Below are 18,172 nucleotides of genomic sequence, written 5' to 3' on the forward strand. Positions count from 1 at the left end.
TTAGAGAAGGGTAGGAAAAATGGGAATTTTGGGAACAATACATGCAGAAGAGGAATGAGGTTTAAAAGAAACCAGGATTTGAATGAGCTATATAAGAGATGTATAATGTTTGCAAATACAATTATGTTAAGGTTTGTGATATTTGCAACTAAAATTTTATCAGTATAGTTTGTTTTCATTTATATAAATGTATGATTGCCTATGTCATACGTGATAATTTAATAAAAATGTTTGTTTAAAAAATAGGAATGACTTACAGGTATTGTTGGGGATGAGTAGGAGTAGATAGTGGGTAAAGCAGACCGGGAGGGAGACAGGCTGTTGGGAATGATGCTAGACATCAGGTGGTAGTCAGGATATAGTTGAATAGAAATAGGAGTGTTTCTATGATACAAATAAAGTTGTTTGAGGATGTTTAGAGAATGAGTGTCACATTTGATATGAATATGTGTGAAGTATAATGGTAGAGTAAGGTTTGATGGCTGGGAATTGGTGGTAGGGTAACAAACTGAAGGTGAGTGTCATAGGCTCTGAACCCTCAGTCCAATTATTACAGAAATTAATCAGTTTTATAGCCTGTCCTGAGCAACTGGCAAGAAGGCACAAAGTATATAACAGGAGACATCAAAAAGCTAAGGAAACAAAGTAATTGGTTTACAGTGTAATCTAAAGGTCAAGAGAAAGGGCACTGGACTACTTGGTAAGTGGTATACAATGAACCTCCAAAATAAAGAAGGCCAGTAATTAACTTAAGAGTTTTATTGCAAACTGATAAAGCAATAATATAGTCTCCTAGCGCCTCAGTCCAACCAAGCCTTTACAGAGTTCTTCTATACTTGGTAAGTGGTCCTTAAAGGGAAAGGACTACTCCTTTGTGAGGGTTGTTACATGATATAATGTCAACAAACTCAGAAAGGAAAGAAAAAAAACAGTACTACACTGAACTATAAGGAGACAAAGAAGTCACTACATAGGTAGCTACCTTATTCCTAGAGATGAAGGAAAGAACACAGGAAGTCTAGGCAAGAGAAGATGGTCTTTTCTAAGAGTAAAGACCAGGTAACAAAGTTTATGAATGCAAGGTGAAAACTGGTTTAGCAGTGGGTGAGGTAATAGAGACCCCCAGTGATACACTGGACAGAGGTGTATAAAGGAAATTGACAGAACATAGCACTGCACTGCTACGCAAATTATAAAACTACTACTTAGTAAGCATCCATACATCAGCACATTGAAAGAATGCTGTATATAACAAAGCATCAACAACTGATACTACAAACAGCAATCACATACTTCCGTGAAGGGTGAGTTGTACACAGGAAAAATGTTAGTGCGTGCGCTGCATTTCTATGCTTTCATTACAAGGTGGATTCCTGAATGTTTTCTTAACAAGTCTGTACTAGAAAAAATACATAACCCATACAGTTAAGGCTTCTAGAAGTGATCTAAATGTTGAACATCTGTCACTGCATTCTGTTTGTTATAGGCTACATAAATGTGACCTATACTTGGTCTGTAGGGCAATGGATCATCATCATCATCATCCAGTTTTTCTCCATTTTCTACATTTCTACATGGGGCTGAGGTGTCATGTCAACTGGCACCATCTCTCTCTCGATTCATTGCTACTCTCATAACTTTTTCAGCACTCATACCAACTGTCACCATCTCTCATGATTCAATCTCAATCTCCCACCTTTTTCGGCAGTAAGGCCCGATTGTCACTGATCTTCTTTCACACAATCCATCCACCTGTTTGCTGTGTACACTCAGTTGACTGCTTCCTGTCTGTCCTAAGTGTTCTTCACCAGATTGTATTTTGCTTTACTGCACGTGTCTGAATGACTGTAATCAGTTCTCTTTGACCTTCTGTGCAACTGGAATTACTTTGGCTTCTGTTCTTATGTCCTGATGTCATCATCAGTCCCACAATGTACAACCTACCACCCAGCTTTCAGCTGCTGGCAAAGGCTGTTGCCTCCCTCATACTGCCTTTTTTAGGCAAGGTTTCAAAAGCAAAATTGCAGACGGGAAAATTGCCAACCATAACAAAATAAGGGTTATGCTGATAAACACTAGGACCTTAAATCAAAAACTGCACATCCTGGAAGCACTTCTATCACTGGAGGATGTAGATATCTGTGCAGTCACAGAAAACTGGTTCAAGGCCTCAGACAGTACTCCGGCCTTTGCAAGGCTACAATGTCTTCCACACCTTCAGACCACAAAACAAACATATGAGAACCAAGGGAGGTGGTGTTTCAGTCTATGTTAGAGATAACTTCACCTCCTGACTAGTTAGACTGGACAACTCCATGGAGTTACTCCAAGTTCAGATTTTTGTGGGTAAGACCCCCCCCCCCCATTCAAGTCATAGCTTGTCATGCTTCTCATTATACTCAACTAGGATCGCTTGTTTGTGTGTTTCAATAAAGGATACTCCATTCTTAACTCAACTGTGAACTACCTACTATTTTATTTTATTATTTTGTAGCACGTATTTTAAAGTTCAATTGTTATTAGTGAACTAGGTGAATAACATATTTCAAGGAGTGAACTTCACAACCTCCACACTGCGAGGTTTCAAATAAAAAAATATTTTATAAATATCCAGTAATAGCTGCATAAAGCACTTGTTTTGTATCTGGAACACCTTAATATTATATGAAACAGTAGATGCAACTCAAATTCGACAAGAGTTAGGTTCTATTTTGTTAAGAAAATTAAGTCCACTCCTTTGTACTGGTAGTGGGTATGGTTTGTCCTGCAATATGTTGTTTCTTTTAAAAAAAATCACACTCTGGTATTTCAAAAGATGACAACCCCAACTGCTTTGATGTTTTACTGAAATAAACAAACTGGAAGCACCGCTGTGGCTGCAATTTCTTTATTTCATCTCATTCTGGTACCTCGGCTCCATCAGTCTTCTAAGGAATAACTTCATACAATTTTAGCAGCCTTTTTATATCCCCTTAATTGCTGTGCTAATTAATTCAAATACATTCAATTAATTCCAGATTTCAACAGCTACTACCCAAACCTTAAAGGTATACTCCCAATAAATACCAATACATGTAATATATTACACAATTCAATATAATATACAATTTCATTATACATTGTTTTTATACATTATTTTTTATATATATTATTTTCATAATGATGCTTTGATGTTTTACCCATTTCTGACTGAATTGTGGTTTCTCTGTATCTTGTTACTCAGGATTTCATGATGGACACTTCAAAATTATCATATGTTCTAAAATAAATATTAGATTTCTAATTTTAACATCTAGATATATCTATTAAACTTAGTTTTGTTTACTTCTGTAGCACTTATGTGTAGGTCCATTAATAAAAGCATCCTACATTAAAGTAAATTAGTTAGTTACTTAATGTATTGATAGGGTAGCCTTGCTGGGATTAAGCCTGTTAGGGGACAGGATGAGAAGCGGAAGGGAAAAGCTCCCTAATTACACAACTTATTACAAAACAATAAGAAAGACCTAACAAAGCTAAAGAAAGTCTTCACTGTGCAATACCTTAAACCTATTGTAACAGAGACCCTTAGGATGTATGCAAATGACCCCTTAAAGACATACCAGTGTTTCAGCAACAGAAAAAAAGATGAAGCATGGCATGTCTACAGCTAGTGGGGCGTGGCTTTATTGACTTGTATGTGCCATTAAAGACTAAACAGTTGAAAGCAAAATGTCATGGGCATTCAGGAGCTGAAAACAGTGAAAACTCTAGCTTTTCTGGGTGTTTCTTATAGTTGTTTACTAGTGTTCCTATTATTTCATTGAAAATTCAGTTCAGCGAACAGCATTTTTGGTGCACTTACATCGAACATGCCATTCGTCAAACTGCTCACACTGAGATCACAGTACAGTGAAGATCAGAAAATTTGCCCTTTCCTCAATGTAGTGTGATCTCGGAGTTGGTATATATAATTAGCAGGGGTCGGGGGGGTGCAGCCCCCCCCCCACAAGAGCAGAATTTGATGAATGGCATTTCAGATAAAATGCCATTCATTGAAGTGAGTTTTCGCTGATTTAATATAGACCTGTTTACTAAATAGTTTGTCTGTTTTACCTATTTAGCCTTTGATTTGGAACTTACACAACTTAAGTATGACTTCAGAAACAAAACTATACAATGTTAAGTTGTCTATCTCTCCTTCATTCTTGCTGGATGGGTTCGGAGCCGACCTCGGCCCACTGCCACTCTAAAAGCTCGAGAGTTGGTTCCACCGGCTCGAGGCTCCCCTTATATCCCACAATGCTAGGCGGTATTACCTTAGATCTCGTTTGCCGCTACAGCTATCGAGACGTGTTGCTTCACCGGCTTCAGGTTAGTGTAGGAACTAGTTCAAAAAGTTGATTAGAAATCCCTTTATTTAGTTTTCCATACAGTTTCCCCTTACCTAAAAGGTCTTTTATCCCTTTAATCTAGTTTTCTTTAACTTTTTACCTTAAGAACTTATAGTTCTTCCCTTAGGCCTTCGGGCCCTCCCATTCCCTTGGAGTGTGTGTGTTTTTTCTGTAGGGACTTATAACAGCTAATTACTTAGTTTAAGTTTCTGTTTTTGGTTTATAGTATAATCGGTGTGTTTGTGTGTGTGTGTGGTTACACTTGTTCCTTGATATGTCCAAGGATTCGAAGGTCTCAGGCTTCAAGAAGTGTGACTCGTGCTGTCAGAAAATGTCTCTGACAGACGGTCACACTTCTTGTGTGTACTGCCTGGGACCTTCACACCTGCAGGACTCTTGTGCTGTATGCCATGGCTTCAGCCCTAGAGTCCTGCAGGAAAGAAAAAACAAGCTCATCTTAAGAGGCTTGCTTAAGCCTGAGGGTCCCCTACTGCTACCGGGTAAACCCTCTAAGGCTCCTAGGTCCTCGACTCCAGCTACTGAGTCGAGGCCTAAGGCTCGAAGCCTACTACATCGGCTCCGGCTGGAGCCGATGAGACTCGAACTGCTACTTCTGTGGTTCCCTCGGCTCCGGCTGGAGCCGAGGCATTGGAAATTTCTGAGTCGGCTCCGATCAGACCATTGGAACCGACATCTAGAAAGAGGTCCAGGTCACTGTCCCTTGGCTCCGTTCATTCGGCTCCAGCATCTCCCTTGCTGTCTGAATGGAGCCATAGATCTCACTCCTCTAGATCATCGAGGCTTTCGGATCATGACCTTCAGAGGGTAGTGAGTCGACTTCTTAAGTCCGAGGCACTGGCCCAAATGCTTCAGAGCCCGACTCATCAGTCGATGCTTAACCCTATCCCTCAAAATGTTCCTCCTCCGACTCCTTTGAGCTCGGAGCCGGGGCGTTTCGGAACCGAGACTGTGGTAGCGTCGGAACCGATACAATTGTCTTTGTTTCCGTCGTCAGCTCCGATTTCTTCCTTCGAAGAATCTCGGCGCCGGACTTCCCTCGTCGGCTCCGAGGGGGTGAGTGGCATCGGACCCTTGTCCGACCCTGCTCTCCCTCTCTGCGCTTCGGCGCTGGTGAGTTCGGCTCCGACATCGGCCTTGGAGCCATCGCTGTCGGTGCCAAGGGAGGTTTTCAGCTTTTCGGAGCGGGGACCTTTGGCTCTGCCTCACAGGGGTGCCTTCGAGGTCATGTGGAGTGTGTTGGAACCCGGTTCAACTCCACAGTCGGTTCCGTCCATCCCTCCCTCTTCGGTGCCTCAGGTTATGTCTGCTCACTCCCTCATCCCAGACCGCAGAGAGCCAGCTCCTCAAGAATCCCCTGTGGGGATCTCATCCTCTTCCGAGGCCTCTCCTGAATTGGCAGGGGAGCCCCCTAGGAAGAGAAAGTGCAAGAGGAAGCACATAGACTCACCTGAGTCTGTCACCTCTGACACGGATTTAGAGGATTCCGAGGGTTCCCCCCATTCCCCTTCTGAAGATGTCTCCTTTGCAGACATTCTAGAGATCCTGAAACAGAGGGGAAATTGGCCAGCCCTTAACCCTTCGGAGGATGAATCTGTGTATCTTGAGGCGTTTGGCTCTCGCCCTTCCACCTCCTGGGTGTCCCCCCCCCTTTGACCCCCTCATGCAGGTGGTAGCTAAAAAGGCTTGGACGGCTCCTGACTCTGTGGACCCCACCCCCAGGAGACCTTCAAAGTTTATCACAGCGCCAGCAGATAAGCAATTTCTGACTAAGGGAGTTTCTGTGGATGCTATGGTGGTAGCTGCCGCCACTAAGAAGGAGCTAGCTGATCCTTCGGTGCCTGTCCATCCTCCTAACAAGGAATCTTGGTCTATGGACAGGTACGGGAAGCGGATGTTTTCGTCAGCGACCCTTGCTATGCGTTCGCTGAACTACTTCTGTCATTTCACTCATCTTCAAAGAGACTTGATCAAGGAAGCGAGTGAGATGTTAAAGGATCCTACAGCTGCGGGTTTTCAGGATAAGATGAATGCTCAGCTGGCTACCCTGAATTCTATAGCTAACTCCTCCATGCGCCTCCTCTCATATGCGGCTGATGGAGCGAGCAGAGCCGCAGGGACAGGTGTGGCCTTACGCCGGCATGCCTGGATGCGGCTATGCAATTTTGGACCCTTTAAAACGCGTCTTTCACTAATTCCCGTTTGATGGATCATCCTCTTTGGTCCTCAAGTGAAAGAAACCTTGACGAGGTGCGAGACGGATGGCAAAACTCTTTCTGCCGTCGGAGTCCGTTTTTCTACTCCTTCTAGGCCTTACCCCAAAGGCCAGAAAAGTGGGAAAATGTGGTTCCGCAAGCAATCTCAAGGGACTTTGCCTGACGCACAGAGTCGGTTCCCCTCCAGAGGCAGAGGAGGGAACAACAATGGTAGACGTCGCCCTAGGGGCAGGGGGGGTCCGCAGAACCAGGGCAATCGAGAAACCTTTTCCGATAAGCCCTTCCAGCATCCCTGAGGTGTTGCCCGACTGTCCACCTTCGGAGGCAGTCGGGGGAAGATTGTCACTGTACCCAGAAGCCTGGCGATCCCTAACTCAAGACAAGTGGGTACAGTCCATCATTTCCGAAGGTTATTCCATTCTGTTCTTTCGTATTCCAAATCAATCAAAAAAATCCTTTCCAGATGTTCCACCCGCTCAAAGGGATCAAGCAGTGTTGGAAATTTCAAAGTTGCTTGCAAAAAGAGCCATTCAGCCAGTGCCAGCAGACCAGCAAGGATCCGGAATCTACTCCAAATTCTTTTGGTTCCAAAGAAAACAGGGACTGGAGGCCCATCTTGGATCTCAGTATCTTGAACAAGTCGGTCAAGAAAACAAAATTTCGGATGGTCACGCTACAATCCATCCTACCCCTATTGGGAAAGGAAAACTGGATGTGCTCTATAGACCTCCAGGATGCGTACTATCATATAAAAATGAACAGACGCTCCAGGAGATTCCTCCGCTTCAGGCTGGGAACCAGTCACTTTCAGTTCAGAGCCCTGCCCTTTGGACTCACCACTGCCCCGGTGTTTACCAAATGCATGGCAGTGGTAGCTTCTCACCTGAGACGTCAAGGATTCCAGGTGTTTCCATACTTAGACGACTGGCTCCTCACAGCTCCTACCAAGCATCTCCTTCGAATAGCCAGAGACTACACCTTTCGCATTTGTCAAAAGTTAGGTATCTCAATAAATTGCGAAAAGTCTGTTTTGTCGCCTTGTCGTGCTATTTCCTTCATAGGCGCAAATCTAGACACAGTCAACATGTCTGCGAGGCTCACAGACCAAAGAATAGCAGACATACGCAAACTGGTCTCCCTTTTCTTCCACAGCAACAGAGTCAAAGTCAGATTAGTTCTGAAAGTACTAGGGATTATGGCGGCTGCTATCCCTCTACTTCTATTAGCCAGATTTCACATGAGAATCCTTCAATGGATGCTCTTCACACAATGGTCATACCAACAACTTCCAATGTCCCACACCATTATGATTACGCAAGCATGCAAGAAACATCTTCTTTGGTGGATTTCTTCCCTCCAGCTCTTCCTGGGAAGACCCTTTGTTCCTCCCCCTCCGGTTGCTACTCTGACAACGGACACCTCCCTGATCGGGTGGGGGGGGCATTATCAGGGCAGAACAGTCCAGGGCATATGGCAACCAGACGAACGCCACTTGCATATAAATGTTCTAGAGATGAGAGCAGTGCTTTTAGCGTTGCAAGCCCTTCAAGACTCTCTTCCCTTGGGAACGATAGCAATCCAGACGGACAACATGTCTGTAGTGTGGTATATCAACAAACAAGGCGGAACCAGGTCCCATCCCCTGTGTCGAGAAGCACTCAGACTGTGGCAATGGGCGATTTCTTCTCAGCGGTTTCTGATTGCAATGCACATCCCCGGGAGGTCCAATTTTATCGCGGACAAGTTGAGCAGAGCTATCCTCATGCCTCACGAGTGGTCTCTGAAAGATTCTATTTTGGAGAAAATTTTTCTCAAGTGGGGTCAGCCTTGCTGCGACCTTTTTGCTACTCCCCAAAACAGCAAGTGCAGAGATTACTTCACCATATTCCCATTACCAGGCCAGCCCAGCAGAGACGCTCTAGTCCAAGTTTGGCCCCGGGGACTTCTGTATGCATTTCCTCCCTTCCCACTAATCTCTCAAGTGATACAGAAAGCTATCGCTCAGAAGGCCTCATTGATCCTCATTGCTCCTTACTGGCCTCGACAGGTTTGGTTCCCCTTTCTGCATCAATTTCTGTTGGAGCAACCTTGGCATCTGGACCTAGTTCCAGATCTTTTGATCCATCAGTCGGGTCAGTTACATCGCTCCCTCCCCTCTCTGAACCTCACTGCTTGGTTCCTCCAGTTCCAACCTTAGCCAGGCTTCCTCAAATATCTAACTCTGTCCGAGATATTTTGATAGCTTCCCATAAATCTTCCACTCGGAAGATTTATCTGAGTAAATGGAAACGTTTCGCCTATTGGGCTCAAGGAAGGGACTTAGATCCGTTTACTGCTCCCATCCAAACAGTTCTGGATTTTCTAGCTGAACTTTTTCATGCAGGTTCATCTCCTTCTACTCTTAAAGTTCAATTGGCAGCTATATCCAACTTTCACGTGGGCATCTCAGATTCTGCCATCATGCCCCACAAGCTTTGCAAAGCGTTCTTGAAGGGAGTTTTTCTCCTTAAGCCTCCAATAAGAACTCCTCCTCCTTCTTGGGACCTTAATTTAGTTCTCACATCTTTGATTCTTTCCCCTTTTGAACCTGCAGCTTCTTGTTCAATGAAATTGCTATCCTGGAAGACTCTCTTTCTGGTAGCCATTACTTCAGCTAGAAGGGTCTCAGAACTTCATGCACTCAGCAGCCGACCACCCTATCTGTTGTTTCATAAGGATAGGGTATCCTTGTGGACCAATCCATCCTTCTTACCTAAAGTAGCCTCTGTGGCAAATCTAAATCAAGACATAAACCTCCCTGTGTTTTTTCCTAATTTTTCTAACAGGTCTGAACAAAAATTGCATTGGCTAGATGTTCATCGTCAATTGAGATATTATTTGGACAGGACCAAACAGATCAGAAAAACTGACCAGTTGTTTGTTTCTTATGCAGAAGGTAGAGAGGGCCTTGCAGTTTCTAAGGTATCACTATCCAGATGGCTAACATCCCTGATTTCCTTTGTGTATGAAATTAGATACCAAAAGTTGCCTAACAAACCTAAGGCTCATTCGACTAGGGCTTTGGCTACCTCTTTAGCTTTCCAAGACAGGCTGCCTATTGATACCATTTGTGCAGCAGCTACATGGGCTACTCCTCACACTTTCATTTCTCATTATAAGATGGATCTAGCTTCTAGACATAGAACTAATTTTGGTTCCACTGTTCTCAAGAGTCTGTTCCAATAGGCCACCCGGGACAAGGTGCTAGGGACGCGGTCCCATCCAGCAAGAATGAAGGCGAGATAGACAACTTAACATATAGAAGTTATGTTCTTACCATAACGTTCCATGTTAGTTGTCTTCTTCTCGCCTTCTTTCTTGCATCCCACCCTCCTTCCCCCTAGCCTGGACAGACCTAGAGGAGTTTGATTGTGACCTCTCTTTCTTCCACCTCTATTGTATATGTATATGCTATACTTTGCATATATCCCTTCATCAGGTTTCAGGTCACCTTCTTCCTCTCCTTTTATAGAGGTGGTGTCCCCTTTTCCAGTAGTTCTGGATTTATTATTGGCTGGGCCTAGCTTACAAACGAGATCTAATACCGCCTAGCATTGTGGGATATAAGGGGAGCCTCGAGCCGGTGGAACCAACTCTCGAGCTTTTAGAGTGGCCGAGTCGGAGCCGAGGTCGGCTCCGAACCCATCCAGCAAGAAAGAAGGCGAGAAGAAGACAACTAACATGGAACGTTATGGTAAGAACATAACTTCTATTTATAAGTCGTTGCATACAGATTTTTATTTGACCTAAATTAGCACATTACAAATGTAAGATAAGAAGGGTTTGCACAAGCAGAACATTTTTCTGTGACCCAATACAGTGAGTTGGGGAATGGAAGAGCAGCCAAGGCAGGGCTAGCCACCCAGTGGTGTGAACCTTGGCTCTAGATGATTGTCAGTGTTGAACTGACACCCAGACCCCATGTGCAAAATGCAGGTAATGAATCAGTGAACTTGTCTAAACTAGACATACACCTCAACACAAATTTCCACATAAAAGACTAGTAGTTGAACATTTTAAAAACTACCATGCTGGACTGCTCCAGCTTCTTTTCCTGAGAGTCTAGCTACTTGTCTAGTTTATCTGAAGGGATTGGATTTGATGAAGAATTTACTTTTTATTAGAAGAGGTTGACATGGACACAGAAGCAGGGTCTGCAGGCAAGGGGTCTTAGAAGCCAGGCATGGCTTAGCACACTACGAATTTCTTAAACATTTTTTAAGGCCAAGACTCAATTAGCAGAGAATTTCAATCTTTCTTAAAAACATCCACTAATGCTGGGATCAATGGAGGAAAGGTCTCCACTCTTGGGATCTCATCCTCCTAAAGATCATAAACCCTACTAATCTTAGGGGCAGCTGATGATTGCTCCAAACTGTATATATCCTTAAATCTAGCCAGCATTTGGGAAAAAGAAAACTTCTGTTTGGGATGCTGAACCCGTTTGTCCTCAGATGAAACTGACTGATCAGACTCTTGACACTTCTAAAACCTCAGACTCCAGAAACTCTTTAAAATCTGGATCCTTGGATGACTGAACAGGGTAAGGAGTACCGATGTTACTCAAAACTTGGGTTAGTACCCTGTAATCAACTGCCTGAACAATGAATCTAGCTCTAGCCATCAGTTCAGATAAAAACACAGTCAGAGACTGCTACCTTGCAATACAGTGGATCATCTGTCTCTTTTCTGCATGCACTACACTAGTGGGAGAATCTCTAGGGGAGACATATCAACACTGGCAACAGATTCTGCAACCCTGACTTCCTCTGCACCTAAACAGTTTGGTTCTCCCATATATGAACAAGTCAATAGTACAGCCCCAAGGAACATGTTTGACTCTCATGTCATACACAGTTGTGGTACTAACACCACACCAGGGAAAATGAAGGTAAAGGAAGGTGAGTGGTCCAATAGCCTGCCCAAGGCAACTGCAGAGTCACAAACCATAGGCGGACAAATATTTTTTTTATTTATTTCTATGTTTTTAGGTACACAAGGGATAGATGGTGGGGGGCACCATATCTGGGTCCATCAAGTCAGGAGACAAAAAAACTAGCTAGATCAATACCACATACTGGCTGCATGGTCAACCCAGTAAAAATGGACAACCCCCACTATTCACCCGCTAAAGAGGGATCTTTAGTCTGCTTCTGTAGGGATAGTATTCTGAATAATGCACTGAGTAAAAGTACAGTAGTTTAGGAAACATAGTTCAAAACACAAAATATATGTCACAAAAGACCCCAGCTGTAATAAAAAGGCTAGTTTCAGTCCCAGGTGATTAGAAGCAGCCTTAGACAAGAAATAAAACATAAACCTATGAAAAATTCACATCAGAATGTTTAGCATACAAAATAACATCAAAATTGTAATTTAAATGAAAAAAATGTTGAAAATGCTTTAAACCTACTCAATCACCTCAAATAATCATCACCCCAAAGAAGAAACTGCAAAACCAGCAAGTTTTCCAGTCAAAACTTTCAAATAAAACTTATAATAAACAGTATAAGCCCTATACTACAGGGTCAAGCACATACAATTTGCCAATCGGAAAAAAGAAGCAAACAAAAAAAAAAAAACAGCCAAAGCAGCAGAATATACTATTCAGACAATGAGAGAAAAAAGCAGAGGGAGGAAATAAACCCCCAAAGGGTTTCTTATCTGATCTCAGGAGCTGAAGAAATCCAGAGTAAGGAGCAGTCTTCCAAGAGATCCTTCTCTTACTAAGGCACTAGAAAACTGAAAGGGTCCAGTCTGTGGGTCTGAAAGCAGTCCCTGTACTGCCAGGTGATTGGCTCATCACAGCCACAGACAGGCAGTGGGAGGAGCTCTGAGCTTTGATAGACTGTCAGAGGAAGGGTAGCAGGGCACTGATACCCATATGCCAGTAAGGCAATGTATTTGTTAAACATCTAGGAGTTCAAATTTGGTGCTCTGTGCAATCTGTTGTGAGGTTGTAATATGCTTGACAATAACTCCCCCACTATAGCCAATAGGTCTGAAGGCATAATAGGCACTAAACCCAGAAAAAGAGGGAGTGCATTCATCATTTTGAAATGATATCTCTGTAATTACACTTATATGAATGTGTTCGTGTTGTAGGAGAGACACAAGTTAGGGCATTTGTAAAGATTCTTGGCTTTGAGTTGAGATAATTTAATGTGCTTCAAGTTAGCATTTATTAGGTTAGAATGTCCGGGAGATGGAATCTGCCTAAAAAACAAGTATGCTACCTATTAAGCCACTAACAGAGATCCCTTGTGACTACACCCTAATTCCCCTTGTCAAATTAATTTCATAATATTGAAATATTACATGAGAATAAGTTAATGCATTCAGGAAAATGACAGCCTTTTAGACTTAAACAGGCTGGCATGCAGGTAAAGTCATACCACAAACTAGGAGTGAGATACCTAAAGAAGTAGCAGAGTGAGACATAAGTGGCACTTAAGCTTCCATGGCGTTGATAACTCATTTAGGTATATACACATGCCAATCACTCATTTAGGTACATACACATGTCAATCACTCATTTAGATACATTCAAAACATGTCAATCACTCATTTAGATACATTCACAACATATCAATCACTCATTTAGATACATTCACAACATATCAATCACTCATTTAGGTACATACACAACATATCAATCACTCATTTAGGTACCTACGCAACATGTGTGTCAATCACTCATTTACGTACACACACATGTCAATCACTCATTTAGGTACACACACAACATATCAATCACTCATTTAGGCACACACACATGTCAATCACTCATTTAGGTACACACACAACATGTCAATCACTCATTTAGATACACAACATATCAATCACTCATTTAGAAACATACACAACACGCCAATCACACATTTAGGTGCATACACAACATGTCATTCATTTAGGTACATACACAACATATCAATCTGTCTCATAAGTAGAATAGCTTATAAAATGTTCAACAAAGCAAGTATGAAATGCCGAACAGCATGGTGGACTGGCGACTTAGGGGTAAGACATCTGCTGAACAGTTGAGGTTTAGTCCTGATCTCTGCTAACGTTTTCTGCAAGGTTTTACATGTTCTTCCACTGATTACATTGGGTTTCTTCTGGTACATTTTGTTTCCTCCAAAAACATCCTGGTTGATTAACTACAGTAAATTGTTCATATATATGTTGTATTTGGCCTTGCACTTGTAACCCACCTGTCTCTGAAAAGGATTGCAGAAGGACCGGGTCACTTTTCTGTTTAATAAATAAACTTAGGCTGGAAATAATGAAATGGTAGTGAAAAACAAAGCCACTAGCTGAATATGGGAGTGAACACCGGCACCTTACATGAGCATATAAACTGCTACACTAGCCAATAAGCAAAATAAATTAATGAGAGTTTTTTTTTTTTTTAGTATTAATGTGAGAATCTCTAGGAGAACAAACAAAGTGAAGAAGGCTAGCTGATGTCTATCAATCTACCAAAGCCATTTACATTGAATGTCATTTGGTAAAAGAAAAATTTCCCAAAAAACTGTGGGGGTTTACCCCACATGGAGGGTGCAGAGGGGCTTCCCCTCTGCAAAAAAAAAAAAAAATGCTTTGTTTTGTGATCACCAAAACTATTTCTCAGATATATTCTTCTACCAAACTGCAACTGATGCAAATGCATTGATTAGAACAACATGAATCCCCTATGCAACATCAGAGAAAGAGAGAGAGAGAGTTAAAAAAGGAAACACAAAAAAACACCAGACGTATTAAATACTTAAAAAGAAGACGAATGAGAGTTATGGTATGTCTGCTAAGCAGCATGAAGCCACAACAGAAGAAAAAATAACCTAATGTTGTGTGAACAGGAGGAGCAGAGATCATGGAAATCCTCAGTATCAGCTTCCCTTCAGAAGTTTGTAAACCAGGTCAGCTATACAATACCCTGAACACTCTTTGTCCACCATGGTTTCACATAAGGATGAGGAGAGGAGTGGGGGGCATAGTGTCCATTTACCATAGTCCGATAGCCATCATTAACTGGATTTTATATCGTATGTAATTCTATACACTTTTAAACTTAGTGGTGAAGCTCTCCATGGATACAGCTTTGTATATTAATTATGACGTCCATGGCAATTAATTAAGCTCAAATGATGTTCACTACAGTAGACAACCTTTTTTTTTTTTTTTTTTTGGGAGGGGGGGAGTCATGCATAAATGCAGTAAAAAAAAAAAAAAAAAAAACTTGCACAAATGCATGCATTACTTTCACAGAGTTTTCAGCTTCACCTTCTTTAACATGTCCAGATCTGAAGTTATTAGGCTGGTTGAATGCAAAAAATGGACTCTGGAGCTGTTGAAAAATTGTTGTTGGTTGTTGGGGGACCTACGGAAACAGGAAAAGTAGAATTAGTAGCCTGAAAGCAGTGGATTTATAATACAGCAACTGTGTTTCTGGTTTAGGAAATGTATTAATGACTTAACATTTTATATATTTTTTCTTAACATTTCCCTTTTCATATACTGGTTGACATAAACCTTTCTGGAATGGTCACCCACGATAATACAGCATGCACCTTCCATATCCTATCTGTGTCTGCAAAGGAGTTGTCTTTGTCTTTCTTATTTTTACAGTTTTACAATAAGAATGTCTGTATGTTCCATATCACACTGTAGAGTGCATCATCAGTATGCTTGTTAAACTTTCATGTTATTAACTATATTAAGTTTTGTTTAGTAAGTAAATCCAAAGATATCAAAGCACTGTGTTTCTGTTGATGACTTGAGAAAACAAGGAAGTAATATGAGTTGTTCAGAAACTCACAACAAGAAAGACGAAGGGGAAATGAATGTAACTCAAGGTCTCCAAATATTTGCAGTTACATACGTTGAAACATTGTAGTGAAAACAGATAAGCCAGAATGAAAACTACTCAAAGGTAGAACACAATAAAAATATATTATTGAAGTTTGTTTCTGGTATTTGTATAACAACAAAGGTATTGAATATGATGCATTAGTATATCTCCTTGCCACTGTGACCACTTTGTATCAGAAAGTTACCTTAAGCACTCATGGCTTTTCCCTGTTACCAATCAAAATATGAAGAGCACAGGTAACAGTATTAATATATTTGACCCATTTTTTACATGTCGTAGTCAATGTAATATAATTTTCAAATCTTTTTAAGTCTAATTTATTAGACCTGCAGCATAGGTTCTAAGTCACCTGGGCACAGCATGTTTTTGTTTTCATTTTTTTAAAGAAAGGATAGTATTCATAAAATAAATAGAAACCATGACTAATTGTTAGAAACCATTTCACCTGCAGATACTATCAAAGTTCTGATTTATACTAAAACAGAAGCAGCAAAAATTCATCCATTTCCCTTTCAGCTATCCATCTATGCACACTAGACACACACAACAATGTATGCACACACGTGCCACACACACACACACACACACACACACACACACACACACACACACGCACACACACGCACACACACGCACACACACGCACACACACACACACACACACGCACACACACACGCGCACACACACACACACACCTCTGCTTCTCATTGTATAACTGCTTTCAATAATATAAAAAAATATTTCATGTGCAGGAGCTTCTAAGTCAGTACATGGATTATTTGGAGCAATTTATAAGCAGCCTTGTATTGCAGAGTTGTAGTGCAGACTACATTTTCATCTACTGTTATGGATTTTTTGGTCTTTCAATAAGAATAATTATCCAATTTCAGAAATATTCTTCTGCTGTGAAAAAGAAGCTGTCAATATAATTTAGAATTAACCTAATGAGCTAGGAATAAGCCATGTTAATGAAACAGCTAAATCGCTTGGTTTTTACATTAAACTGTCACCTGACACCCCATTTAAATACTGCGTTACTTTTCTTTACAGCCTGGGTCATGCTTGAAAAGGGTCCTCAGACCAGTGTGCTTGCTCAGCTAATAAGTAAATAAATAAATACATAAAATGTTCCTGAGTCACCTCTGCAAATAAGCACCTGCCTTAACAGAATTTCCCTGATTAACTTACATTCTTAAAGCACACATACACATTTAAAAGGGATAGTAAGATTCATTTGAAAAGAACTTATCAAAAAATCACACTGCAAATACAGTACAATATGTTGCAATACAGTTACCATTTGTGAGACAATCTGAACTCCTGGAGCATCCTGATTATTCCATTGTTGATCAGCATATAAATTGCTGCCAGCACCTAATCCAAAAGCCATGCTGATACTTTCTGCTGTGATAGCCTTTTCTGCTCAGGTAATTCTGGCATACCTCTCCCTAGCTAATCAGGGTTAGAAGCAATGCAGGATGTTGCTATGGCCACAAGACGTAAACTAAAGGTAGTTTCACCAAGCAAGTAGCAGCTGTGGTTACTGTTTTGTGTTTATTTATTTGGTCATTCATTCATCTAATGTCAGTTTTACTCTAATCAATTTGGGAGTGAGTGTTAGAAAGGTATTCATTTAAGTATAAGAGTAAACTAAAACATTTGCAGCTTTGAGAGAGAGAGAGAAAGACCTACTACAGAGGTAATAATAATATGAACAAGGAAGTTAGGGAAATGCTTTCTCGGGTGTACTTTTCTATGGACAATATGATGAAAAAATCAGTCTAATACTGGGCTTCTGCAAAGCATGTCGTCTGTAGTGGAACTGTCATTTGGTGAAGTGAGAGTATGTGCCAATTTAACACAAGATATTAAGACAATGACCTGCTAATGAGATTTATTCTATAACTGACAGTTTGATTCTTTCTCTCTCCCAGTTTGTAAGCTGTGCCACTCCAAGTCACTTAATAAGATAGTACTTTTGACTTACAAAGGGGCACTTGTTCCTAGAGGTGCTTACCCGGTTAACAAACAAATTAAGAAGTGGAGGCTGCTGTCGCTCATCTTGTTTCTCACTGAAGACAAACAGGCTCGGTAGTTTGTTTATATGCTTTATTACAAAGAAACACATCAGCAATGATAGCAGCAGTACAAAATATAAACAAATTAAACAAATATCAGCACAAACTCAAAAACCAGCAGAACCAGCACTTGGACACCAGCCACAAGTCAAGAAGATTGAATTTATTTCTGGTTAAGCGCTTTCTTCCCTTGGTAGGGACTTCTTCATAACAATTAATACAAGAAAAACCCAGCCCTTAAATACCCTTAGTGCAAATTAGCGATGTCATACAATTCATTGATTGAAGAACAATTTGTTAAAGTAATACTTGCACAATAACCTTACTTACAATATAACACAGCACCACTACTACCATGTACTTTAAAATGTGTTTTAAAAAATATATGTTATACTTAAAAATCTATTAAAAAGTTAAAATAATTAATTCATTTATTAAATTACTTTAAAACCTACTGCATTAAAATATAAAGAGTAAATGCAATTTTGCAAAACAACATGACTACAGTCAACGTTACTGACATGCCCATTTACCCCTTGATTTGCTTTAATTTCAAGATACAGGCATTTGTAGTT

The 18,172-nt window shown here is 41.0% G+C and overlaps 1 protein-coding gene across 4 annotated transcripts in view; it reads right to left on the reverse strand.

Moving 5' to 3' along the window:
- Nucleotides 1-18,172, reverse strand: part of PRR29 (proline rich 29) — a 285,361-nt gene that overhangs the window by 221,461 nt on the left and 45,728 nt on the right. For 3 of the 4 annotated variants that reach the window (XM_044055358.1, XM_044055357.1, XM_044055355.1), the window contains exon 2: nucleotides 14,930-15,026. In XM_044055358.1, coding sequence (XP_043911293.1) covers nucleotides 14,930-15,026 — 97 coding nt within the window. Of the gene's footprint in view, nucleotides 1-14,929; nucleotides 15,027-16,816; nucleotides 16,972-18,172 lie in introns of those variants that run through there. The other variant, XM_044055356.1, reaches the window with a different exon arrangement.

Source organism: Protopterus annectens, chromosome 13.part0, assembly GCF_019279795.1.
Source record: "Protopterus annectens isolate FY-2018-M chromosome 13.part0, PAN1.0, whole genome shotgun sequence".
Taxonomy (NCBI): domain Eukaryota; kingdom Metazoa; phylum Chordata; order Ceratodontiformes; family Protopteridae; genus Protopterus; species Protopterus annectens.